We start from the raw sequence: 26,822 nt of genomic DNA, 5'->3' as shown, positions 1-26,822 counted from the left end.
TTTCTAGATATTCATATTTGTACTTGATTTCTGAAAAATCACAAGTGTTAAATTGTTTCAAAGTTTTCAAATTAGAAGTTGAAAATCAGTTGGACCAAACCATTAAAGTTGTAAGATCAGATCGTGGTGGAGAATATTTTGGCAGGCATACAGAGGCTGGACAACAAAAGGGTCCTTTTGCTATTTTTCTTCAAGAGCAAGGCATTGTAGCTCAGTATACAACACCTGGAACTCCACATCAAAATGGAGTGGCAGAGAGGAGAAATAGGACACTGAAGGATATGGTTAGAAGCATGTTATCTCATTCTCAGTTACCAGAATTTTTGTGGGGCGAAGCCATAAAGACAGCTAATTACATATTGAATAGAGTACCAAGTAAGTCAATTCCTTCCACACCATTTGAGATTTGGACAGGTAGGAAACCAAGCTTCAATCATTTTCATACATGGGGCTGCAGATCTGAAGCTAGGCTTTATCATCCAACAGAAAAGAAGCTTGATATGAGAACCACCAGTTGTTACTTTGTTGGTTATTCTGAGAAGTCTAAAGGATTTAAGTTTTATTGTCCAACTTCGCATACAAGAATTGCAGAGACTAATAATGCTAAGTTTATTGAGGATTTCAGCACATCTTCCTCACAATCCAAAAATTCTTATATTTTTGAAGAAATTGATAAAACTTCAGTTGCATCTTCTGGAAACTCAGTGTCAATTCCAGTGCCAATTCCATGTTCAACATCTGAGATAGTCACAAATAATGTCCCACAGCCACAAGTATTTGAAGAACCAGTTGAGGGAGCAGATGTATTGCCTATTCCAGAACCAGAAGTACAAGCAGAACCAGCTAATTCTGAGCTTGCACTTCGAAGATCTCAAAGACAGAGGAGATCTGCAATTCCTAGTGATTATATGGTGTATTTACAGGAAGTTGAATTCAACATTGGAGATCATGATGATCCTATTTCTTATAGAGAAGCCATGGACAGTTCTCAGTCAACTCTTTGGCAAGCTGCTATGGAAGAAGAATTAGCTTCTATGGACAAGAATGGTGTCTGGACTTTGATTGAGCCTACTGCTGGTGTCAAACCAATAGGCTGCAAATGGATTTACAAGACTAAAAGGGATTCTCAAGGAAGAGTTGAAAGGTTGAAGGCAAGGCTAGTTGCAAAGGGGTTTACACAAAGAGAAGGTTTAGATTACTCTGAAACTTTCTCTCCTGTGTCAACCAAAGATTCTTTTAGAATTATCATGGCTCTCACAACACACTTCAATCTTGAATTACACCAAATGGATGTGAAGACTGCTTTCCTCAATGGTTTTCTCAAAGAAGATATTTTCATGAAGCAGCCACCAGGATTTATTGAAAGGGGGAAAGAGAACTTTGTGTGTAAGTTAAATAAATCCATCTATGGACTTAAACAAGCTTCTCGACAGTGGTATTTAAGGTTTGATCAGGTTGTGACTTCATTTGGCTTTGTTGAAAACAGATTTGATAACTGCATCTACATGAAAATGGTGAAGTCCAATTTTATTTTTCTGGTTCTTTATGTAGATGATATACTCTTGGCAAGTTCAAATGTTCAATTGCTTCAAGATACTAAGAGTATGCTCTCTAGTAGTTTTGATATGAAGGATTTAGGTGAGGCTCACTTTGTTTTGGGCATTGAGATTGTTAGAGACAGATCAAAAAGAGTTTTGGGGTTATCTCAGAAAAATTATATTGACAGAGTTCTTAAGAGGTTTAACATGGAAAGTTGTAGTGGTGGTGATGTTCCAATTGGTAAGGGTGATAAATTTTCCACTCATCAATGTCCTGTGACAGATTTTGAAATTGAGGCTATGAAAGATAAGCCTTATGCTTCCTTGGTTGGTAGTGTGATGTATGCTCAAGTTTGTACTAGACCAGACTTAGCATTTGCACTAAGTGTACTAGGAAGGTTTCAATCAAATCCTGGTATTGCTCATTGGAATGCAAGCAAAAAGGTTCTCAGATATTTGCAAAAGACTAAATCATATGTGTTGTGTTATCATTATGTGGATTCACTTAATTTAGTTTGCTATTCAGATGCTGATTTGGGAGGCTGTGTTGATGACAGAATGTCAACAAGTGGCTATATGTTTATCTTAGCTGGTGGTGCAGTTTCATGGAGAAGTAAGAAGCAAACTACCAGATCAGTGTCTACAATGGAATCTGAATATATTGGATGCTTTGAAGCTGCAAGGCAATGTGTTTGGTTAAAGAATTTGATTCACTGTATGAAAATTGTCAAGAGTATAGAAAGGCCATTGAAGTTATATTGTGATAATAGTTCAGCTGTGTTCTTTGCCAAAAACAATAAAAGGTCTGATGCATCAAGGCTGTTGGATATCAAGTACTTGACGCTTCAGGACAAGGTCAGAGATGGAGTCATTGATATTGAGCATCTTGGCACTTTACATATGATAGCAGATCCTTTAACAAAAGCTTTGCATGTGACTGCATTTCAAAGACTAGTGCCAAAAATGGGTCTGCAAGCTTCGATTGATCTGTTTTGAATGTGGGAGTAAGGTAATTCTTCACCTTTGAATATTTTAATATTTTCTGATTCTACTCTTGTGTTTATGAAGTCTTTGCAAAGTTATGTTGAAATTGAATGATGTTCATGACATCTTAAGACCAACGAAATTTGGGAGTCCCATGGTACCTAGACTCATACTTCTTATTCCATGTCTACAACATTTACATTATGATATGATGAGTTTGTGATTTTAGAGTGCTGGTACAATTTAAGTGTGTCAAGTTTTCTAAAGTTCAGCTCTTTATATCAATATGGTTAGTTGTCAAAAGTCATCTATAATTTCATATAACTCAGTGATCACTGTTGATTATTCAATATGATACTTTTTGTTTGATGAATTGGCTACACTCATGTGGGAGAATGTAAGTTTTTCCATGTATTTTGTGAGTTTGCTTTTTCATTATTATGAGGTGTCATATAAATAATAAATAGAGTTATATTTAAATTAAGATATTATGAGACTTTTATTCAGATAATGATTAAATGGAATAACTGTTTCAGGAAGTGGATATCATCCATTATCTCCACGTTTTGGCTAGCAGTTGTCTCTTAATAGGAGAGTCAATTGTAAAGCAACTTGTATAAAAGGCTTGGTCTCTGCTCTCATATTCACACGTTAAAATTCTGTATGCTTGTCCTATTGAAAGCCTTGACATTTTGGAATACTGAGAGGAGAAGATCATCTTGTATATTTGATTATGGCTAATTCAAGTAAGTCTGATCTCTAATCGTTCTATTGTTTAATTGTCAAATTTCTATTAAGGTGTGGTTTAAGTGCTAAATTGGTTCCAGATTAATTTGCATACAGAAAACTTTACACATGTAACGAAGCTTTATCATTATCCATCATCTAGAAGACCAGGTGCTCTCACTGTCATGCCATTTCATCCAGAGAAAAGGCGCACTTGCATGCATGACGCTCCCATAACATTAAATCATAAAATGAATGTGGGTTTTTGGTCCTATACATTTAGATATAAGCTACACATTTGTTGCTGCTTGGTGGCATTTCATAAACTACTCTAATTTAAGGAGAGAATAATTCGAACTCGGGTGCAAAGGGGCGACACACTTTCCCTTAATCCACAATTGCGCTTAGTGGCATTTCAATCAAATGCACCACATATTAACATTTATCCATTTCGATGGTGGAAGATGAATTTGAGTCCATTATGTGCATTATTTTTGTTCTCTTTCAATCCAATTTAAAATCAATTAGTCTCTTCATCCAACAACTGGCTTACTCGACCAAAACAAAGATCTAAAAAAAACAACAACTGACTTACGTTCTAAGAGACTTCCATTGAGTGAAGTGCAGAGTTTTGGAACTACTTGAACTTGGTTTCTATTTATTTTGTTGTTGTTTTGGATTAGGTTCCTTGTACCATGACTCATCACTCATGATTATTAATGGGAAAAATATCTTCTGCGTTTGAAATTCTTATGTCCATAGTGTGTTTGCCGTGGATGTTGTTTATTAATTAAATGTTTTTTTCTCTCTATAATATTTTAATAACCATGTGGTTGTTAGATGCTGCGATTTGTCATTTGTTAAGGCCTAATCAGGGCACTTAGCACAAAGCATCTCATGGTTATTTGTTTATTAAGGTGAGATTGATAGGAAAGAAGAAAAAAACAAAGTAGCTTTGGCGCTCTAGGTCTAGTTATTTTGATGGTAAAAAAACACCCTTATTATATTAAAATTACCTCTAATTATGAAAACTATTAAATTACCTTTATATATGAAGTTAATCCACCCATATCTCTTAAAATTATTAAAGTTTTGATGGTAAAAAATAGCTCCCTTATTAATAGTAAAATTCATCCCCCTTGCATGGTTTGCTTGTTGTAATGGACTGGAATTAGGACTTTTACCTGTTGTTTAACTATATATAAATCCTGTATTAAGAAAACTATATATAAATCCTATTTCTCTCAAAACTATTTATAAATCCTTTTTCTGTTTTTTATATATATATAAATAAAAACGAAAATTTTCGTAAGAAAATACTTGGAATTTTATATATAAAAAAAAGACTTTTATTTACCAAAATAGCATTTGGAAAAAAGAAAAAGTCAAATAAACAGAGCGATTTTACTCGTTCCGGGCAGTGTAAAAAGAGAGAAAGGATTTGTCATCTTATCCAAAACTCGAAGAGGCAGACACAGTCAGCAACGCGTTTTATCCGCTTTTCATAATTTCATGGGGAATATTCTATTGCAAATACACAACAGAAACATTTACCGGTAATAATATAGCAAATTGTTTAGAACATGGCCAGCTCAAATCCCAAAACTCAACCCAAAATTACAAAAAAAGATGAAAAAAACCCCAAATTATAACACAAATCATCTTTAATTCCGGTGAGAGGATATACACGTCAACATTCAAGACAGAGCTAAAATTCAGTGTCATTTATCCAAATTATAAAGGGGAAAATAAAATGTGGATAAGAGTAAAATCCTAATCAGAAAGACCCCACCTACCGTTTTTTCCTTTTCTAAATACCCACTTCTTTCTTCTTCTTCCTCCTCTCCTCTCCTCTCCTCTCCCTCTCCAAAGTTTTCAAAGAACAAAGATACTTCTCTCTCTCCCTCTCTCTCTCTCTCAAGCCACAATTAGATAGGTTACTTGTCAAAAAGATCACACCTTTTTGTTCAAAGCTTGCACTTTTTGTTGAAAAGCATAAATCTTGTTCAAGGTTTTATTGCAAGGGATCTCTTTTCAGCCATATTCCAACCATTTTGATTCAGAAAGTTGGAAAGGTTGAAGTGGGTTTTTCTTGTTTCCTGCTCTCAGAAAAGGTGTCTGATTTAACCTAGCTATGGCATTCTCATCACAGAGTGGTTTCTATATTTCTGGGTTGGATGAGATTACACTCGGCTCCAAATCCAAAGGGGATTTTAGGTTTTGTCCCCCCTTCAATTCTTCACAATATAAGGATTCAAATTCAAGCGCTTTTCCTGTGTTGAGTTGTGATTTCTTGGGCAAACCCATTATTGTCTCAGATCATAAGGGTTTTGAGAATTGGAAGGTCAAAACGCCAAGCCATTTCTCTGTTCATGTATGTAAAGTTTTCTTTTTTTCCTTTCTCTATTTTGGCTTTTGGCATTTGTAGATTTTTGTGTTTCCATACTGCATTATTCTTTTGGCCTTCAACAAATAATAGTTAATATCTGGTTTCAGGCCCAAGCATCTATCTGTGTAAGCCGAGCTATGAAATGGTGGGAGAAGACCCTTCATCCCAACATGGTGGAGATCCGTTCTGCTCAAGAACTTGTTGATTCCTTGAAGAACGCTGGGGATAGATTGGTTGTAGTTGACTTCTACTCACCTGGTTGTGGAGGTTGCAGGGCTCTCCATCCCAAGGTATATTTTATTTTCAGTTTATGTTCTAGAGACCAAATTACCAATTCATATATTTCTGTATAGAGAAAACCCACCTCGAAATTATAGCAATCTAATTTATTTTTGTGAAATTTGTTAACCAACAATTATCCATTTTCACAGATCTGTCAGCTGGCTGAATTGAACCCAGATGCAATTTTTCTTAAAGTTAACTATGAGGAGCTCAAGACTATGTGTCATGCCCTCAACATTCATGTGCTACCATTCTTTAGGTTCTACAAAGGTGCAGAAGGTCGTGTATGTAGCTTCAGCTGCACCAATGCCACTGTAAGTATTTCCCTCAATCAATCTTCTTTCTTAAGTTTGAATATCAAGGCATTAGGCAGATTTGTTTGTGGATCAATATACTAAGTGAGAATTCTTATTTGACAGATTAAGAAATTCAAAGATGCAATGGCAAAACATGGGACTGGCCGTTGTAATATTGGGGGCCCAGCAAAAGGCTTAGATGAATCTGAGATGTTAAAGTTAGCTTCAATAGGTGAATTATCAACAACATCATCATCACCTTCCATCAAGGAAGAAAGAGTGGAGGATCTAGTCACAGAAATTATAGATATGGCTGGTGTTTGGAGCCAAGCAAGCCAGAATATAGAACTTCAAGAAGAAAGTTCCATGTTGAAAGTTTAAAGCAGCTCTCTATCTCTAGGACAGTTCCTACTTGGTGGTGGTGTTGTACATATCTTTTAAGCAGGGGCTCTGGCTTTTTTAACATTGAGCCTTGCAAGTTTGGTTAATCTTATTATTAGTTTAGATATTGTGATCTGATTAATGATTTTTAATCAGATCAAGCTTGTTATTTCTTCCAATTTGCTTATGGTATAATATGGAGTTATGGATTTGGTACCTAGAACAATTTTGCATTTGTCCAAAGCCCTTCCATTCACCTACAAATATATGGGCAATGCTTTGTTTTTCCATGATGTGTATTGGCAATAATCCATCAATCTTGAGTGGGTCCTGGCAATGATCTGTTTCCAAGATCCAAACTTTAAGATTTAGTCAATAATTACAGCTAAGTATTCAAAAGTTAAATTAAATTATAATCATATGGGTCATCAAATTAGGCAGTTGGTCATTTGTGGCCACCCTTGAATATGAAAAAAACTTGCCTGCACCGCTAGTCCTATCCCCCTCCAATCGCAGCCCCGCCACGTGTCCAATTTTGTCAGAAAATGGACAAGTGGCGGGCTGCAATTGGAGGGGGATAGGACTGTAGCCCTATCCCGGTGCAGGTAAGTCTCTCTCCTTGAATATTGACAATAGCTAAACTTCATTGCTTTTGGAAACTCAACTCAAAGGCTGGATTTTGATATGACTTGGCTTTTCTAGAGGAGACTTTGGAATTGGCTTTTCCAAAGTTTGTATTGTTTTCAACATCTTGTTCCTCAATTTCCAATGTGGTAATATATTTCCCAAAAGTTGAATAAATGTTTCACATGAAAAAATCATTTTTCCTTTTTGAATTGTTTATTTGCAGTGTAAACTAAGTCATATACTTTGCAACCAAGGCATTCAGACAAAACTAAATAGGAACCAAATAATGCTTTTTGTTGGTCAGTGGGGTCACATACCGTGGCATTGACGTGGATTACCAAGAATCCAACTCTGCGTGGGTCCCGGGGAAGTGGGTTGGGCACCATCCCTATGCCTATGCTGGCTACGTACTAAGAAATATCTTGCAGAAACCAGGCTATCCAATCCAACACAGTTTCCAGTTTCCACATCCATGTTATTGGATAAATGGATGGTTTTAATTTCAAAGGTGGATACAATTATTGAAAAAGGTGTGGCATGTGTCAATTTAATTGTTGTATTTTAAATTTAGTCCCCATCTAAAATTATTGATCCAGCCCATATCATCTAATTCTCAATTTAGAATTCTTTTTATTTTTTTCTGTGAACAGAGTAAATTCATTGATTTGAAGACAGATACAAGATTATACAGGAAGAACACTGCCCCCAGAGGAGGGTTCTTGCAGACAAGAAAGTAGAAATAAAAATAATAAAAACAACCAGAACAATGAGCAAATCCATTTGTAATTTTAGAATTCAATTAGTTGGTACATTTGCAAACATCAACTTAAATCAAAGCATTTACCTAATCATAAATTCTTGGTACTCTTTCTGGGCTTAGGAAACATTAACCCACTTGGCTTGTGTTCTTAAGGGCCAACAAACAGCCCTAGCCTTGGGCTTCAAGTAATCCAGTTCATGAAGAATGGGCTTCAAGAAAGCCCACAAAGAACCTATTTACATTCTTAAACACATGAGAATTATATTCTTAAACACATGAGATTAATGAAGTTAAGTCATTTTACATTCATCTCAATCTAATTCATTTTTACAAAGCTTAGATATTAGTGAATTTAAGTTATTTTAAGAGAGGTTTGTCAATAAAATCTCCTTTTTAAGTCCGAGACCAAGTGTCAAAAATCATTCTTGGGGTGCTTATAGGAGGTAACAAATGGTGGACACGGATGAGCACAGATGATCAGCTCTTCTTCAAACAGTCACTGAAATCAGCGGATCGTGAAAACTTTACATGAAGCTTAGATTTGATACTTAAACACAACAATTCAATTGTTGTTTATATGATACTTCAAAAACAAAACCGAGGACCAAACAACAGAAATTAAATAGTTTGAAAGCCTTCATATACTATCCAGCGTGAACGATTATTTCATGAGGCGCTTTTGGAGCCCAATACTATGTTAAGCTTCCACAAAAGCACCCTTCAAATCTCCGTTCTTTTGTTGCAATCATTAGGCTCTTTTTTCTCAAAACCAATTCTTACACTAAAAAAATCATGACATTTGAACTTATGAATCACAAATGTTTCAAACAAGCAAAAAGAAATCAGATTTTCAAACGGAAAACAGAGAGTTTGCCTCAGAGGTAGTGACAATAGCATATATCATCATAATTATCTCTGATAATACGTGCATTTTAACTGCATCATTGGCAAAAGTTTGAATTTCAAGAAAAGAAAATCATTCAACTGAAATAATGTTGTGCATCAGAGAGATTCCCATTGACAAATCACCATCCTCCCAAAGGAGTTCTGATGTCCCTGTCTGTTTATCGTCACTTGCACAAATAACTTAGGAATACACACAACATCAGATCAAATGGCATAATGATTAAACACAATCAAAACAAATTACCACCAACAATCCTACCAGCACAACTCAAATTTATGATTTTGCAAAAAATATAAACCCAACAGAAGCAAACAATTACACAAGAACACAAATCCAGTGCAGTGCAAAAATGTTGAAAATGCATCAGAGAGATTCCCATTAGACTAAGTCATCACCCTCCGAAGAGTGCAGATGTCCCTGTCTTTTTTATCGTCACTTGCAATCCCAAACACAAACAATTCTCATTCTTATTATCAAAACCTTCATATGCATAAACAAGTTTGCATATTAAAAATCCAAACTTTCCAGCATAACAACTAAAGATAAGAAATTTCAGCAAAACCAGGCAATAAATTTGCTGGACCAGGGTTTTGGGCTAAACCCAAAACCAAAGTTTTCTAACAAAATCAACAATTCGGAAAAATATTCAGACAATAAGAACAGAAACAATGCAGTAATCATAAAGCCTCATGCCTCAGAGTAAATTGGTTTCATAGAAATTAATCTCAAAGTATATTTAACACCATCACAGGCATAGGTAGGCATACTTCTTAATACTAGCCTTAAACAACGAAAAAAGACACAGAGATCAAAACAATAAAAGATGAGAATGCTTCGCAATACTGAGAATTAGCTATGAATCACAAATTCAAAGTGGCAGGTGAGAAACGGCATACAACGAGGGTGCAGAAGAGGAGAGGGTTCTGGACTTCAGAGTTAGGGTTTTGATCGATAGTGATCATATATATATATAGTTTGGGTAGAGCAAATTAGGGCACAACATAAAGGCCGCACTTTGATAAGGACCGTCGATTTGTAATGTAAAGGAACGGCAGAAATTAGTAATGGGTCAGGTTAAAATGGGCCAGAAGTACAAAGTCTAGGCACAACAGTGCAACCCAGTAAAAATGGGCCAGGGCCTGGTAGCTCCTAACAATATGCTCCCAAAGGACCCAAATAATCCAATGGGGCCTTTGAAATATGTTTTATTGATTTATTTTATGAATTTGATAACTACTGTTTTTTTTTGGGGGGGGGGGGGGGGGGGGCGGCCATATAAGTAGTGTTGAGGAAGCACAATTTTTGTGCCACTGGATATGAGATGTACCTAACCTTTTTTCTTTTGCCAATGTTAAGAACGGAAGGTGGGAACTCACTGCATAATTGGGACTTGAACTTATGACTATTTCGATTGAAAGCACACTAAAAATTTAGGTCAATGCAACTAACACCCCATTGATAATTGTACTTAGCTTAAACTTATTTCCAACATGTCTCGTTAGAACCATTCATTTCTTAAATTACCAGTTAAAGACCATCTATGTAATTCAATTTGAGACCGTTTACTCATCCATATGTATTAACTATGCATACGATAAATCATGAAAATCTTAATTATTGCCAAAACCATCGATACGAGTGACCGAACAATCTTTAATTTGAATTTATTTTCTTACATAAATGATATTTAAATGATAATTGAGGATATGGATGATTTCAATTATAACATATGTGTGATGAAAATTCGTAAATCATTCGAGTATGACCAAGGAGGTAGACCCTTATCCCTTCCCGTATTTTCATACTTTACATGTCTGGCTAATGGCGTTGGTATCTATATGCCCCTAAAGCTGCTTTTAGCGAGATAAGAAAGGCGCCGTCGAGAAGACTGAAGAGTTGTCTCGTTCTCGGGATGCTTTGAGCTTAGTTCGTACTAACTCGAAAAGGGAATACGAATGCTTGATTCATCACTCTATGGCAGTCTAAGAATCAACAAGCCCGAACGAGTCTTCCGACGGAAAAAACCCAAACAACTGTTAAGGAAGCACAAATTTTGTACCACTAAATATGAGTTGTACCTAGCTTTTTTACTTTTGCTAACGTTAACAATGAAAGGGAGGAAACTCACACACATGGGTATAATGAGGACTTGAACCCATGACTATTTGGAATTGGAAGCACACTAAAAACCCAAGTCAATCCAACTAACACCCTATTGGTAGTTGTATCATACCCAACTTAAAGTGAGGAATATATTCCCAACATGTCCCTTTAAAACCATTTAGGTAATACATATGGAATGAGTAAACGGTCTCAAATTTAATCGATTACATAGATGATCTTTAAAATATGAATGATTTCGATTATAACATATTTATGATGAAAATTCGTAACTCACTCCGGTATGGACAAGGAGGTTCTTATCCCTTCCCATATTTGCATGCTTTACATATCTGGCTAATGGCATTGGTATCTATTAGCCCCTAAAGCTGCTTTTAGCAAGATAAGAAAGGCGCCGCCGAGAAGACTGAAGAGTTGTCTAGAAATTGAACTTTGATTATCTTCGTCTCTAATGTCTTCAATAACGGTTTGGCAGAACTAGGAATTAATCAACTTTTCCAACTGCAAGTCAAAATTCCTTGAATTCGGGCGGCTTGTTTTCACTTTTGTATATGTTTGTTAACTTTACCGAGCTCAAGCAAACAAGTTATTAGAAACTAAATATAGTAAATAATCCATGATCATCAAAGTACATTGGATGTGGGTTGCTCACGTCTTTTCCCTGACTTTTCCTTAATTAACACCGAAAGTTTTAACAAAGAATAATCTTCTTTTTTTTTGGTCGTAACAAACAAAGAATAATCTATATATAGCTTTTCTTTTTTCTTATATTTTGTCTCCCTAAGTAAATAGAGTCAATGGAGGATTAACCATCTGTAACATTTATCAGCAACTACTATTATTAGAAATTAAATTTTATAAAATAAGAAGGTTATGTCAACTTTTCTGCTTCGCCACATAAAATAAGAAGCTAAATTTTTTTAGCTTAAGTATTTTTATCTAAACTTATGGTTTCTACAGTTTTTCTATAAATAAAAGTATACATTAAATCATATAAACAAAAAATATAAATAGATTTAATATAAGATAAATACATATTAAATGCAACCAAAAAATCAAAGTGTCTCTTTTTTTTTTCCCAGCTCTGTAATGATATGGATCGCATGATTTCATATTTTGTCCAAAAAATTAGTGGCCGTGAATGAAAGAAGTCACAGGCTCTCTCCGGACACCAACGTTTTGATGTTTTATATATGCACATACTGCCATAAATCTCATATATTTGCATAAATTTTTATTGTCAGAACGTAAATCTAAACCACGCAGGGTTTTAACATTAACAATAATCTCAATAATTTACACAAATTAATGTCAATGTAAGTCTTGAAAGCGGTTTGTTTTGATTGATATTATACATGCATGCATGGGTCAACATTAGGCAATTTACATGATATAGATGTAAAGTAGTGTCGTGTAGGTGGCTTCGTATCGGGTTATTTTCCAGATTTTGGGTTCGATCAGTAGGTTTTTCAGGTGAGGAAAGAATCCGTGATAGATAAGGAAAGATCAGAGAAGAGAGAAAAAGACAAGATGATTGGTAAAGATACAGCTCGAAATGACGATGGAGTATCCCATGAAAGAAGCCAAATGAGTTCAGAACGTACGTGTTCATTCCATGATCAAAACCCTTCAAGTTGCTTTCCATGGAGAGCCAACGTAAGCTAAGCTAGCTATATGTGGCAGTGGCACCACCTTTCCACTCCAATCTCTTTTTTGTCAACTCTCTTTATTATCTTTATTTGCTTTCTTTTTTTTGTTCTTGTTTGTTTTTTCCTTTTTTCTTTCTAGAAATTGAATATTCCCCATTTCTTTCCAACAACCTCATTCTACGTACAACTTATGTATGTGACAGTGTGACTTTGTGCATTAGAAAGTTTCTATGTTGAATGGATGCAACTTTAGAATTTTAGTCGTTCATTCAATTAATATATGTTACTTAATATTGACTACATAAATACATTAATTCTGCAGGTCTAATTTTACGGTATATATATATTCTTTTATATTGAGGGATTCCTCAAATAACAAAATCAATAAATACGGTGTTTTAAGAAAGTACTAAAATTTCAATAATTTAATTGAGTGGTCAAATGATATCGGATTCAAGTGATTTTTTATAGAGATGATCTTTGAATGAATATCTGCAAAATTGACAGTTTGAATTAGTAAAATACAATGCGAAGTACGCCTTACAAAAATGTCCCTCAATACAAGCTATATATATATATATATTCTTGTTGATGTTGGTTATATAATGGATTCAGAAGATAAGATAGGGTACATACCAACGTTTACCACACCAAATGAATCATGTTCTGGGAGATCGTGCATGGCAACCCTCCATGACTTCAAAGAAAAACACAAAAATTATATATATATTATATTATATTAGTTTACCATAACTAATTAATACGTACATGTTACATTACACTATTTAATTATTTAATTTAGCAGCTTGAAGAACAATAATGTTGGAGAACAAGTATATATACTATATAGCAAGGTAGGCGGATGCAGATATGCATATGCATCCTTATGATTGCAATTTTCAATTAACTGTGAATATTTCACATGCATGCAACTCTGGGAGATGGGTTTGATAATTTGCAGCTTTTGCAGAAACCAGTTGGCAATAAATTGAATGAAATTATTTATAATAAATGAGACATTGAGTTGTTGTGGAGTTTTCTCAGCTGGCCCTACTCCTCCTCCCTCTTCCTCCTCCTCCTCTCTCCTTCTGTAACAGCCTGAGCCTGCTTATCATCATCAACATTTCATCACCCACGTTACCAAAAACAAGAAGAAAAGAAAAAGAAATGTTTTTTCCATCAGCCATGTGCACTCCCAGGTGTCTGCAGCACTAGTGTCAAACCGATAACATTGAATGCATGAGTGAGAACGCTGCGTTTTGTGTTTAGAAGATGATGCCCCTTGCACAATAACCGGGTCAAAGTTTCTAATGTATTTGAAGACAAGGACCTTTAAAATGTTGGTCAACACTCAACAGCCCTACCATGTTTTATTTGGCAATAAGTCGGTTTGAAGATTTCATGTAATTTTCCAGATTGAATCTACCCAAAAATTCTATCCTAAATACCAACATTTCAATGCCACTGCTGAAGCCTATAGGCATTCCTAGGCTAGCTATTGATCGTGCTCAGTGTGTATGAGTAAATCCCCCTCCTCCTTCCGACCTTTGACTAAAAAAAAAGATAAAAAACAAAGAGACTTTAGTGTACTTTATTGGTAGATTCCGCATGCATTCATTTGGACATAGATTGAAAGATAATTTAGAAATTCTGGAAAACTTTATAGGTCATAGATTTTTCAAAGTAACTATAGCCGCATTACCCTTTTTGACTGGACATTAACGGGACCAATCTGCCAATCTGAATATGTATGTGCATTTTTTAATCTTGCAGAAGAGGCTGAAGCTGCTTAAAAAAACAGAGTACAAGGCAAACTGTGGCAAAATGATTCTGAGCTGCAATTGTAGTAAATAACAGACAGAATTAAGTGGTTCTAGTGGGCATGGAAGTTCTATGTAGCTAAACAATTTTGAATGCAAATTGCAAAACCAGTTTTGGGGCTTGAACCTTAATAATACTTCATCTTCAATCTTTGAATCTGTACGAATTTTACAGAAAAAGTTACCAAAACACACAGAGAATGGTTCCAAAACCACGTGGTTTCAAGAAAAGTGTGCTTTGGTTCCTCAGACACATACACTAAACCGCTTACGCATGGCGGTTTAAGGTCCCCACACCTCAAAATTTTAGTGTCAGTTAGTTGCTGTGACGTCTGCCTAAGCAAACAAACTCTGTTTCTCCTCCCCTCCTCCCACCATCTATTTATTCCCCCCACTCTCCTCCACTTCTCCTCACAGCTCACAGCCCTCCTCTACTCCTCTTTTCCCTTCTTTCTCTCTCTTCATTTGCTCTTTTTCTCACACTTCCAAAAGGTCTGCCTCTGCTTCAAAACATGGCAGTTCTTGGGCTTGTCTTGGTTGGTTTTCTTCTTCTTTCTCTGAGCTCCTCTGCTTATGGCTCTGATGGGGGCTGGATTAATGCGCATGCCACTTTCTATGGAGGAGGTGATGCCTCTGGCACAATGGGTAAGCATAAAAGCTCCTGAAAACCAATTGGTTAAGTAATTTTTCTGAGTACCCATGAATTAATTTTTGATGCCCAAATTGCAGGTGGGGCTTGTGGATATGGCAACCTGTATAGCCAAGGGTATGGAACCAACACAGCAGCTCTGAGCACAGCCCTGTTCAACAATGGGCTGAGCTGCGGGGCTTGCTTTGAGATTAGGTGTGCGAGTGATCCAAAATGGTGTCTTCCAGGCTCAATTTTCGTCACAGCCACCAACTTCTGCCCTCCAAACAATGCCCTTCCCAACAATGCAGGCGGTTGGTGCAACCCTCCACAGCAACATTTTGATCTTGCCCAGCCAGTCTTCCAGCGGATTGCTCAATACAGAGCTGGGATTGTGCCTGTGTCTTACCGAAGGTATGAATTTCAGGCCTCATGCCTCATTTGTTTTTGTTTTTTTGTCATAATTTTTGTTTTTGTTTTTTTGTCATAATTTTTGTTTTTGTTTTTCCTTTCACGCTCCACCCTAGTAACAGGGGTTTTTTTGTAATTCAGTAAAACAAATTTATAATTTATAGTGATTTTAGTTTCGCCACATTTAAATGGCAAGTTTTAAAATCAGGCCATGAAACAGGGATCGGCAATATAAAGCAAAAGTCTCGTAGCTAAAAGTGATTAAAAGTATTTACCAATTCATTCTAAGTTCCATATTATTGGATTCCGTCCACCCCAATATATATCAGCTTTTAATTTGTCTTTTAAATCATCAGCTTTTAATTTATCTTTTATATCATCAGCTTTTCTAGTTTTTTGAAATTTCCAAAACTACCCCTCAACTGTCCAGACCGATTACTTTAATTTTTTCAATGTGTCTTTTTTTGTAGGGTCCCATGCATAAAGAAGGGAGGCATAAGATTCACTATCAACGGCCACTCATACTTCAATCTGGTGCTGATCACAAACGTTGGAGGTGCCGGAGATGTTCATGCAGTTTCCATCAAAGGGTCAAAAACTGGTTGGCAAACCATGTCTAGGAACTGGGGGCAGAATTGGCAGAGCAACTCTTATCTGAATGGCCAGAGCCTCTCCTTCAAGGTCACCACCAGCGACGGCCGCACCGTGGTCGCCAACAACGTTGCTCCTGCCGGCTGGTCATTTGGCCAGACATTCAGTGGCGTACAATTCTGAAACAACACAAGACTTAACAAGCTAAAAACCGCATGTTTGGTGGTGTCACACTGTCTAGAGTTAATTTTAGAGTCGAAATGAAAAAAAAGGGCTTATTATTTTAAGATGGCCATTTTATCATTTAAAAATTAAAGGGTTATGGGGTCATTGTGCTTTGTTCTGCTTTCTTTTTGGGAAAGGCAGGCGGAGAGAGAGAGAGAGAGATTTGGCAGCGGTGGGCATAAACCACCCGCCACTTTTTTGTTAGGTTAAGTTTGTTTTGGTTTAATTTCATTGTAACGCAATTTTATTTTGAATTACTTGTATGGTTTGGTGAATAAAATCTTCCTCTCTCTTCATGAGGATGAAAATAGATGCCCAAAATTTTCATTCATTCTATCTATCTATGAGTGTTTAATTAATCACCATTCTCATTTAATCCGAAGGTGAAATTCTTGCTTCATAATTAAGACTAATATAATTTTCTGATTTGCTACACCCACCCTTTGTGGTTGAGGGAGGGGTGTGCTCGTGCGACTTCACTCAAGGTGAGTAGTTCAAGAGTCAGGATCACCATGCCTTACCTGAGAAGGTTTCAATTAAACAACTAATCACTTTAATGTCATGCTTAGTTACAAGCTCACCCTAATAGGTAGACTAATGTAATTTGGGCGTAAGTCTAAAACTAAACTTGTCATAATTGAGAATCTTGGGCCAAGAATCTGTAAGACCATTTTCAACCATTGGGGTGGAAACTCAAATTTTCAGTTTTGAGCCCAAATTTCCTCTCTAACCCATGTATTTTGGGGGGTGGAAATTTGAGAAAGGTGAAATTTGGGGTGGAATTACAGTCCAAGTTTTGCCTGGATTGGTAATTTGTGTGGAGCCCAAAGCTGTGTTTTGCAACCCATGTGAAGAGGAAAAAGACGTGGGCCCACGTGACAGCAAAGCTGTCTAGCCAATAACCCTTTTGCGCAACACATGGCAGCTTCAGGAGAGAAAGACGTTAGAATCCAACGGTTGAAAAAAGATGGGTTGTACTTTTTTTTATTTTGAAGTGAAATTCTATTACGCTTTGGAATTTTAATTTTTTTAGGTTAAAATGTTCACAAAATTAAATCACGAATGTTTAAACAAAAATAATGTCAAGAAAAATTAATGACAAAAAAAAATTATGGGTTAATCATTCTTAAACAATTTAATAAAGTTGTTGACTCAAATTATGAGTCTACAAGATTGGAGGAAAAAATATTTGAGTCTTGAAAATACATGAATATTTGTATTTTGGAGGGTGGAAATTTGAGTCCCCAACGTGATTGGAGATGGTGTAACCCCTCTATTTAATATCCATGAAGAATTGGACTAAACCCAAATTCTGACTAGATGTGGACTTTGAAGTGGGCAAATGGGTTTGGGAGGTTAAAACAAGCCCAGAATCTATTTCTCTTAGAATGAAATTTCTGTGACAGCCGGCCCACCCTGTTGCCCAACAATAATATTGTACATTTCCAAAATAAGTAGATCAAATGAAAGGGGTAAGTAAATATTTAATATACAAATTTCAGTTGCCCCAACTTTGGTAAATGATGTTTAAAATCCTTGTTGCCTTGCCCAAGTAACCAGACAGAGATCCTATATTTGAGTCTTTTTGAGTTGGGAGGCTCATCAAGGTTTTGGGGTACCATGAAATTGGCCTCCAAAGTGAGAGAAAAAGGAGTTCGATTGAATGCCAAGTACTGTATATGTTACAAAACCTTTTAGATTAACACTTTTGCTCAGCCCGCCCGAGCACTTGCTAAGCCTAAGAGGTAGTTTGAGCCAGCCACTTGTCATGCAACTATAGGTTTCCATAGATTCCACGTGGAAGGAGATTCTAATCATCATATCCATATCCTGTTAAAAGAAAAAATCTTCCTACGTGGCCAAAAAGTGGACCCTACAGCTTCATTTTCAGCCAACAACAACAAAGATATAGATTTGTGGATACAACCCTAGAGATAAAACGATAAGGCTCAAGAGTTCCCATTGGCTAATCTATAGCCTCAAATTCATCCTCACCGTTGGACCCCAAAAATCTTTGCAAACCAACGATCAGGTTCCACCAAAGAACAACCACCACAAGACTCTCATTGACAATTTGACATCAAATATACAAAAGCCATGGACTCACATTACACATTTACATTTCCATTTAGCACCATACCATTATCTAATAGTCTCCTCCTGCCTCCACCTGAAATTCCATTTTCTTGACCAAAATTCAGGTGGGAAAATATGGCAACAGTCACAACACAGGCCTCAGCGGCTGTTTTTAGGCCATGCATCAACTCAAAATCCAGGTTCCTTACTGGGTCTTCTTCTACTAAATTAAATAGGGAAGTGTCTCTTATTAGGCCCATGGCTTCTCCATCTGCTACTTCTTTTAAAGTTGAAGCCAAGAAGGGTGAGTGGTTGCCAGGCTTGGCCTCACCAGGCTACCTCACTGGCAGGTATGTTTAGAATTTCTCATTCACACTCATATAGCATTGAATGTTTCATTTAGCTCTGCCTTGTGATACAAGTAGACTGAAAATTTGAGAAATATCATAGATTGGCTGAGATGTGTTTTCTTTTCTGTCGCCAGTCTTCCTGGTGACAATGGATTTGATCCTCTGGGACTTGCTGAGGACCCAGAGAACCTCAGGTGGTATGTCCAAGCTGAACTCGTGAATGGCAGATGGGCAATGTTGGGTGTTGTTGGGATGCTGTTGCCTGAAGTGTTCACAAGCATTGGGATCCTTAATGTTCCTAAATGGTATGATGCTGGCAAGGCTGAGTACTTTGCATCTTCATCTACCCTTTTCGTGATCGAGTTCATCTTGTTTCACTACGTCGAGATCAGACGGTGGCAAGACATCAAGAACCCAGGAAGTGTGAACCAAGACCCCATCTTCAAGCAATACAGCTTGCCTCCAAATGAGGTGGGTTACCCAGGTGGCATCTTCAACCCCCTCAACTTTGCACCCACTCTTGAGGCCAAGGAGAAGGAAATTGCCAATGGTATGTGTTCAAAAATTCACTTCAATTTTGCTTGAAAAGGCTTTGAAATGTGTATGTTTGAAATGAGCTCTAATGTGTTGTTTGAAATGTGTGTGCAGGGAGACTGGCAATGTTGGCATTCCTGGGTTTTGTGGTTCAACACAATGTGACTGGAAAAGGACCATTTGACAACCTCTTGCAGCACCTCTCAGACCCATGGCACAACACCATTGTCCAAACACTAAGAGGCTACTAGATCTGTTAAAAAAGAAGAAGTGGAAAAGCATGTTTCATTTATTTTGTAACAATGATTTAATGGTATTTGAGTGAGATGGTGAGCATCAATGTAGTAGACAAAGGTTTTACCAGTGTACAGGAACCATGGTGGCATTAATATTATCTTTCTCATTACATCTACACTAATTAATTAATTGCTGAAATGAAATCTAATGTTGCAGGCTGTGGGCTGATATAAATCACAAAGTAGCTCAAGATATAATTTTGATTTCATTTTCTATCAGTAATAATTTACAATGTGGGATGCTCTGAATTCAGGAACCCAACCCAACCATGTTACAACTTTGTTGAGTTGAGAGAACCAAAACAGTTAATATACAGATGAACAATGATCCTATATGTCTTGTACAGTATATATACAGGTTTAATCTAAGCCCCAACTGGCTAAGGGACATCAATACCTCTCTTGGGATAACTCTGACCGTTTCACATCATCTGGTCGGTATGTGATGCCTGTAAATCCTTCCATGATTTTTTCAGCTACAATCCCATGTTTGGTTGCTACAAGAGAACAAAAGCAAACATAGAGCCACAAGGCATCAATGGAATGATGAAATACAAAGACCGTTATTCACTTCGTTATATTTGAAACCTGCTTCTAAGCTTGGGAAAACAGAGTGATTAAAATCAATCAAAGAATGGTCACCTGCTGGTAAGTATTCTCCTTGTACACAGCAATGCCGCTTGGCCCAGTTGAAGAAAGCCAAGCATGATGCTCATTGTCATACATCGATCTAGGCAGTTCAAAGTCGCTACTTACTTGATAACCCACTGGATTTGTAGGTAAGTTCATTTCCATCTCAGGCTTCGATGTCTTATCATCCACATTAGAACTACAATATGATGGATACATATATTGCTGGCCAGGTTCCGTACTTAAACACGCATTTATGTCAAACTCATTCAAGCCACCACCTCCTTCCATATTAGGAATTTGTCCCATATTATCTAGTTGTAGTGGATCACCAACCTCAGATTGTTTGCCAGTGCTAGTACTAGCGCAAGTGCCAAAGTAGCTAGTATATTGTGGAACTGAGGCATTTGTAGAGCACTCCACATCTACATCTCTATAGAGAGAGCCAATAAGAAAACAAATTTTGTTCAGCTATAACAAAGCTTTCAACAAATCAAATCATCGATATTGTATAAAGTAGAGGATCATAGCATAAGTAATCTATGAGAAAGAAAGTTCTCAGGCATTGGGCTCTTTGGGGGAAACAATGGTAGATGCATAACAGCAGTAGACTAACCTATGTGGCAGATAGTTCGACTCGTTGGGTAATATCATGTGTTGATTGTCATTATTGAGAAGCCAAGTTAAAGGTTGAGCTTCTGGCATACCACCCACTAATAAAGATGAAGGCATTCCATTTTGAAACTGCGATGCAAGAAAAGTCAATCTTCAGATTTTGTCCATGAGAGAGAGAGAGAGAGAGAGAGAGAGAGAGAGAGAGAGCATTCTTCCTCAGCTAAAGTATTTATTACCTGGCTTGTGCAATTTAGTGACGTTAGTTGATGTTTTCCCAAATTTTCCTAACAAGAGAAGTATCCAGTATATTAGTATCAATTCAATAGTCAATCACTAATAAGGATCTATTAAGGCAGATAAACAAAATAGCAGCGTCCATCCTCTGGCTTAACATTTTTAAGGTGGCTCGGGTGAGTCAGTGCACCTTAAACTAAACTCACCATGACACCAAAACCAACCAAACCCATATATTTGATGATATTATCACTGTTCATATTTCATCATTAATTTTCACTTATTTGGTAAACGAAACCATAAACTCTAGTTATTTTTTCTTCCCTGGTAACATGAAAAACAAAATTATACCTTGTGTAGACGTGTTCGGTTGATTGATTCCTTAAGTATGTCTTCCATCTGGCTTAGATGTTCAAGATTGTCAACATTATCTGGGTTACACCAAAAGCTGAAAAAGTGACAAGAGCTTAAACTATCATATGAATGCTTTATATGCATACCTTACTGATCAATACATAGTTTCATATATAGATTGTGATACCTTACTGATCAATACATAGTTTCACACAAGACAACATAGATTTTTTATACTTCATCTTGGTTGGTACTAAAATACAGCCAGAATGAAAGTGTTAAATTTCTGACAGAAGTCGAGGCACAAAAATTTTCAAAACAAATGACACAACATATAACATGAAAGTCACAAATATGACCCAAATTGATTCCAAAATTCGTCAGTCAATCCCTAAACTCGCAAACAACTTGATCACTTTCTTTCTTTGGTTAAATATCAACTTAATACCTTGAAATGGCCTTATATAGAACAGACATTTTATAAAATATACAATGTTATAATGCTAGTAAGATGACCATCAAGTCCAAAAAGAAAAAAGCAATACTTTAACAACCAAAAACTCCAAAGGTGCACCTCAGTCTCTTATGTATTTCTGTAAGTTGGGCTTGCAATACCCTTACTTGAGTAGTCAGATCCTGCCGATAGCAATTTATCACAAAACATTAGTTGTCATGATTAATAATTGAAAAAAAAAATTACAATTGGTAATGCTGGTAAAGGATATATACCTGAACCGTCTGAGTGCTGCAAGAAACAGATGGGAAAAAGAACATTATAAAAGGGCCGCATCAAATATTCCCACAGATTTTACTAAAAGGAAATGACAAATCTGATGAACACAATCACATACCTTGAACTCATGAATTCTTGTACATTTACATCATGGTCTAACTTCTTAAAAGTTTTCTTCAGTGCCTATATCCTCAAAAAGAACACCAAAATGCAAGAGTGACAGCAGTTATGTTTTGTTCAATACAACAAAAGCAAGAGAGAGAAGAAAAAAAAATTTCCCATTTGAAATCCTATTATCGACAGTCTTACTTCAAGGCTCTCCAATTTCCTGTTCCAATCAAATGGAAAAGCAGTTAGCTGTAATGCCCTCCAAATTCAATCAAGTTAGAAAATGAGAATGAAAAATTTTCATTGCAAGTACTTTACTACCTCTTTGCCCTCTCCTGTGGAGTTAATTGGGCAAACTTTGAAATAATCTCTTCGACATTACTGACAAAGTCAAGAAAACAAAGAAACTATATCAACATATGATATGGAGAAACTCTCAACCCCCCATTTCAGCCTCATTCTAGTATTGTTATGTTGGTTTGTCCTCAAAGTCATGAAAAAATGCCCATGTATCACTAAAACGTCATCATCAAAACAAAGTATGACTGCAAACTTTCGGGTTACGTTACCTGCGCTCCCCTTGGAGTAATGTAGGCCTTCCAGTCGGGGAAAACATGAGAAGGACAATATCTACATCACATAGTATTGATAACTCCTTTGCTTTCTTCAAGATTCCATTCCTCCTTTTCGAAAACGTAACCTGCCGGTTACCACTGCTCTCCAATTTCTTTATCTTTAACTTCACCCTTCCCATCCTGCGATCCAATAAGCAAACCGTGCCAAAGCTTTATGAAACGCCAACTGTGAAAATTTCTCAATGTCATGAAAGAGCTTACTTTAGCTAAAAAAGAAGACAAAAAACAGGTTCTTGTTTCTTGTTTAAATGCGCCTTGACTCACTTTAGTTACACATAAAAAACACACTTCTCCAAATGAAGCCTTCATCCCACGCACCGGAACTTGACAAGCACATATTTAAAAGTTAAAAGTTAAAAATTAAAAAATTTACCCCGATAATGAACAAAGAAGATTGATTGAAGCTGCCTACAAATAGAGACTGGGAAATGAAAATAACCATCCAGTTTTGGTTGGCACTGATAAATGTACGGCCACCTTCTTTTTAATTTTTCTGCAGAAAAACAGAGTCTATTTATCATAAAAGCAGACAATCCGGTGAATATGAACGAAGCCTTAAATCCCAGAAGGGAAGTAATCACCTGAACGAAGAAAAACAAAATTCTACAACGCCCACTTAGGAAAACATGAAAAAGAATTGAACAACTTTTGAAAGTTGATATAAAATGAAAGAAAAACAAAATCTTTACAAACACCAGCAAAAGAGTAGGACTCAAATGAGAAATATCAACAATGAAAGAAAACAAAATCTATATATTTATATGAATACGGGAGAACGGCAATTCAATAAGGCAAACAGGGGAACCAACCCAGAAAGAGTCATAGCAGAGAAGGATGGAGGGAAAGAAATGGCTATACGATTGAAGCTTACAGATTTGCACACGACGGGTCAAGCTGTGATTTCGGTCGCTAAAATGAGCAGAACCAACCAGCAGAAAATTACTGCGCAGGGGAAGAAACAGAGTGTGTCAGAGAGAGAGAGAGAGAGAGAGAGAGAGAGAGAGAGAGAGAGAGAGGAGTAATGAACGGTGCGCTTTGTGAGTTTGCAGTATTGGACAATGGGCATGGGGTTTTTGCACCGAAGACAAAAGGAACAAAACAAATTCTTGGGCTGGGATTGTGAGGAGCTTCTCCACCAAGAAAGCCTACATGGCTTTATTTGCGGTTAACATGGTTGGGGGGTGTCGAGTCACAGAGACAAAGGTGGCCTATTGCAAATTAACAATCAATATGGGAATTAGTCGTCCATTCTCTTTGTAGAGTTTGGTTACTATAATCATGTTCAAATTGGACTTACATTTTATTGATTATCCAAAAAAAAATTATAACATTCATTGACAAAATTGGACTTGCAAAAAAAATTATAACATTCATTACAATGACAATGATTGAGAGAGAGTGCTCTCAGCATGAGAGCCAAAAGCCGCTTCCTCCAATTCCTGCCTTGTCAACAGCCTTGTTGAGGGTACAAACTTTGTGTTTGAGGTAGCTTCAAAGGCATCCAACTGCTCGGATCTCACGGAAAATTGGGTTCTAAGTGCATCCACAGTTTTGTCAAGAAAAACCGATCTTGGGATGTAGTCCTTGAGGCAGCATATGAATTCCAAATGGTCCCTTGCCTGCAAACGAAATAGATAGCATAGGCATCAAACTATGTGCCTTGATAACAGACTAATAGACTATTTGAGCTGTGAAATTCACAGGTTGAATTGAATAAGATGAGACAAGTCAATAGCATACCAATCGATACTCAGGAATTCGTTTTGGAAGTCTGAGGTATGCCATGTTCCTAACCTCATAGTCCCATAGAAAGGAAGTGTGGTGGATCCACCGGGTTTTAGTAATCGATTGAGCATTCCCACCAAACTTGCGGTTACCAAATACATAATCTAAAATCAGATGGGACCAAGTATGCTGTTAGGGCATGATCCACCGGGTTTAAACTAAGATAAAATAGAGAACTGAATTCAAGTCAAAATAGCAAGAAACCATAAGATGAACAGTAAAGAGAAATTAATCAGGCTAATAAACACAACAGACACCATAGTAGAATATAATGTTACACAAGGTTACCATTTTCACGAAGTTGAAAATCACCACGTCCTTCAAACACTCTGCTGTATAAAAGGCTACTCCAGTACATTATAGGTCGAGGATATGGTTGCAGGCCAGCAACCGCATCCGTGTTGCATATGAAAGTAACAAATACGGTGTTGTGATCAACAGTAACAGTACCCCCTCCGGTAAACCTTCTAATTACAGGAATCTGATCTCGTAACACCAAATCAATTTCAAGAAGCTCTGCAGGTTTTCTATGCACAACATAAATGGAACCCTTTACAATCTCCAATGCAAAAAAATAGATAAATAAATAGACAGAGCCACAACCAAGAGAATGGAAAAACTGTCAGTGCTACATACTCAAACATGCTACACAACATTTGAAAACTGTCATATAATTCGGAAAATTGCTCAATATTCACCAAGAAATATGTAGAACCTATTAGCTTAGTCAGTCATCTTACCCTGAAATACCCATTACAATAGTAGGATCATTTGTTCCATCATTCATAATGCACCAATTCTCAGACGAGGTTCGAAGCAATTGCTCCTCTAAATGAAGCTGCTGCAGGATAGGAATTCCTTTTAATCTGATAAGGTTCATCAATGGAAGCCCAAAGTTCCTTGTTTGAGGAATAGTCATTGAAACCAGTGTTTTTAAAGGCAAGCCTTCGCGCGCGTCGGAGCAAGGCGGCAGGAAATCACCAGAGGCTGTCGGCTGTTTCACGAGTTACACGTTTAGCGCGGGGAAGGCGTAAGGAGGTGTTACAAGGCGTGGACAGGCGGAGCGAGGCGTGCCAGATCTGGACACTTCTGAACCTGAAGAAATTTTGCGAGTATGAAAATTGGCTTCGGCTCTGCGAGGAAGACGACTCGCGTGTTTTCTTTTTAGGTTTATTTTATGAAACGACGTCGTTTCGATTGAAGTGTTTTTAAAAAAAAATTCTAAATGAAACGACGTCGTTTCACTTGGAGTGTTTTGATTGAAAAAAACGCAAGTTTCTGTTTTTTTTTTCCTTACCTTTATTGTAATAAACTTAAGACAAGAAGAATTAATATCTTTATTGCCTTTTCTAAATTCAGCCGGCTTATTCTACTTACATTTTTTTTTCTTTTCTAAATTAATATATTAACACATGAATTTATCTATATGTATATAAAGCAAAAGGCAAAGAATAGTGAAACATTCAAAATACCAGAAAATGTCATTGGTTAATTCAAACATTAAGAATTAAAATTATTAATTAAATAAGGATAATATGGTAAATTCACATTTTTATATTAAAAAAATTAAAATTAAAAACGAAATCAGATAATAACTACCCATATTCTCTTTTCTTAATACTAAAAATAAAATAAAAAAAACCAATTGGGCATGTGCCAAGGAGCTAGTGTGTATATATATAGTACAACCCTACTTTCTACCCTTGCCAGATAATCTTCATCAATTTCAAAAATTCTCTTCATCTTTCGATTTCAAGTAAGCCATTTTATTTTTCTCTCTAATTCTTTGCAACTGTAATTTGAGGTTATGTATAATTTTTTTTCAATATATTAGTTATTTTATTCGTTTATGTGATATAGTAGAAATTTGATGTACATGCATCATACTTGTATCTTTAAAATATTAATGGTGTTGTTTTATAGTTATGAATCGAAAAGATCCTGCATGGAAGTATACAGAAGAAATAGAGGGGAAAAAAAATACTTAAGATGCACATTTTGTGATCAAAGATATAGTGAAGAAATTTCTAGACCTAAGCATCATTTGGGTCAAACTCATCATGGTATGCAACCATATAAGAAAGTTCTTGAGCATGTGAAAAAAGAGTGTGCCGCAACTTTAAAAAAATTTCAGCTT

General features: G+C 36.5%; 5 protein-coding genes and 4 non-coding genes across 14 annotated transcripts; 3 read left to right on the top strand and 6 right to left on the bottom strand.

Annotated features, from left to right (window-relative positions):
* The first annotated feature begins 5,077 nt into the window (after window positions 1–5,077).
* On the top strand, window positions 5,078–6,822 carry LOC110762258 (thioredoxin-like 1-2, chloroplastic). The gene is made up of 4 exons (XM_021964863.2): window positions 5,078–5,622; window positions 5,745–5,927; window positions 6,069–6,233; window positions 6,339–6,822. The coding sequence occupies exons 1-4, from the start codon at window positions 5,383–5,385 to the stop codon at window positions 6,594–6,596; spliced, it is 846 nt and encodes a 281-aa protein (XP_021820555.1). The 5' UTR covers window positions 5,078–5,382; the 3' UTR covers window positions 6,597–6,822.
* A 2,032-nt stretch (window positions 6,823–8,854) lies between these two features.
* Window positions 8,855–8,933, bottom strand: LOC148294607 (small nucleolar RNA snoR122). Its single transcript, XR_015836181.1, has one exon. It is a non-coding gene; the product is annotated as a small nucleolar RNA snoR122 (small nucleolar RNA).
* Window positions 8,934–8,979: 46 nt separating this feature from the next.
* On the bottom strand, window positions 8,980–9,064 carry LOC148294606 (small nucleolar RNA R44/J54/Z268 family). The gene has a single exon (XR_015836176.1). It is a non-coding gene; the product is annotated as a small nucleolar RNA R44/J54/Z268 family (small nucleolar RNA).
* Window positions 9,065–9,247: 183 nt separating this feature from the next.
* LOC148294605 (small nucleolar RNA R44/J54/Z268 family) lies at window positions 9,248–9,333 on the bottom strand. The gene has a single exon (XR_015836175.1). It is a non-coding gene; the product is annotated as a small nucleolar RNA R44/J54/Z268 family (small nucleolar RNA).
* A 243-nt stretch (window positions 9,334–9,576) lies between these two features.
* On the bottom strand, window positions 9,577–9,648 carry LOC148294604 (small nucleolar RNA Z267). Its single transcript, XR_015836161.1, has one exon. It is a non-coding gene; the product is annotated as a small nucleolar RNA Z267 (small nucleolar RNA).
* A 5,199-nt stretch (window positions 9,649–14,847) lies between these two features.
* Window positions 14,848–16,645, top strand: LOC110762292 (expansin-A1-like). The gene is made up of 3 exons (XM_021964895.2): window positions 14,848–15,125; window positions 15,210–15,522; window positions 15,990–16,645. The coding sequence occupies exons 1-3, from the start codon at window positions 14,993–14,995 to the stop codon at window positions 16,291–16,293; spliced, it is 750 nt and encodes a 249-aa protein (XP_021820587.1). The 5' UTR covers window positions 14,848–14,992; the 3' UTR covers window positions 16,294–16,645.
* A 1,798-nt stretch (window positions 16,646–18,443) lies between these two features.
* On the top strand, window positions 18,444–19,707 carry LHCA4 (light-harvesting chlorophyll-protein complex I subunit A4). The gene is made up of 3 exons (XM_021964943.2): window positions 18,444–18,761; window positions 18,896–19,311; window positions 19,410–19,707. Exons 1-3 carry the CDS (start codon window positions 18,547–18,549, stop codon window positions 19,544–19,546), a joined length of 768 nt encoding a protein of 255 aa, XP_021820635.1. The 5' UTR covers window positions 18,444–18,546; the 3' UTR covers window positions 19,547–19,707.
* A 67-nt stretch (window positions 19,708–19,774) lies between these two features.
* On the bottom strand, window positions 19,775–23,985 carry AGL65 (AGAMOUS-like 65). 6 transcript variants are annotated; one of them, XM_021964936.2, is made up of 13 exons: window positions 23,772–23,984; window positions 23,274–23,393; window positions 22,835–23,066; window positions 22,587–22,646; window positions 22,467–22,485; window positions 22,276–22,340; window positions 22,154–22,169; window positions 21,999–22,060; window positions 21,422–21,518; window positions 21,073–21,120; window positions 20,838–20,965; window positions 20,234–20,654; window positions 19,775–20,088 (listed from the first exon to the last, which is right to left on the bottom strand). In XM_021964936.2, the coding sequence occupies exons 3-13, from the start codon at window positions 23,017–23,019 to the stop codon at window positions 20,068–20,070; spliced, it is 1,122 nt and encodes a 373-aa protein (XP_021820628.2). In that variant the 5' UTR covers window positions 23,020–23,066; window positions 23,274–23,393; window positions 23,772–23,984; the 3' UTR covers window positions 19,775–20,067. The 6 variants fall into 6 exon arrangements, with proteins under 6 accessions (XP_021820628.2, XP_088109478.1, XP_021820627.2 ...); XM_088253352.1 differs by having other exon boundaries at window positions 22,835–23,020; window positions 23,710–23,983; XM_021964935.2 differs by having other exon boundaries at window positions 22,835–23,020; window positions 23,772–23,983.
* Window positions 23,986–24,179: 194 nt separating this feature from the next.
* On the bottom strand, window positions 24,180–25,841 carry LOC110762326 (Biotin/lipoate A/B protein ligase family). Its single transcript, XM_021964942.2, has 4 exons — window positions 25,426–25,841; window positions 24,974–25,212; window positions 24,641–24,789; window positions 24,180–24,519 (listed from the first exon to the last, which is right to left on the bottom strand). Exons 1-4 carry the CDS (start codon window positions 25,602–25,604, stop codon window positions 24,274–24,276), a joined length of 813 nt encoding a protein of 270 aa, XP_021820634.1. The 5' UTR covers window positions 25,605–25,841; the 3' UTR covers window positions 24,180–24,273.
* Window positions 25,842–26,822: the final 981 nt, after the last annotated feature.

This window comes from Prunus avium, chromosome 5 (genome assembly GCF_965620075.1).
Source record: "Prunus avium chromosome 5, drPruAviu1.hap1.1, whole genome shotgun sequence".
Lineage (NCBI taxonomy): Eukaryota > Viridiplantae > Streptophyta > Magnoliopsida > Rosales > Rosaceae > Prunus > Prunus avium.
This window is presented reverse-complemented; position numbering and strand designations above follow the sequence as displayed.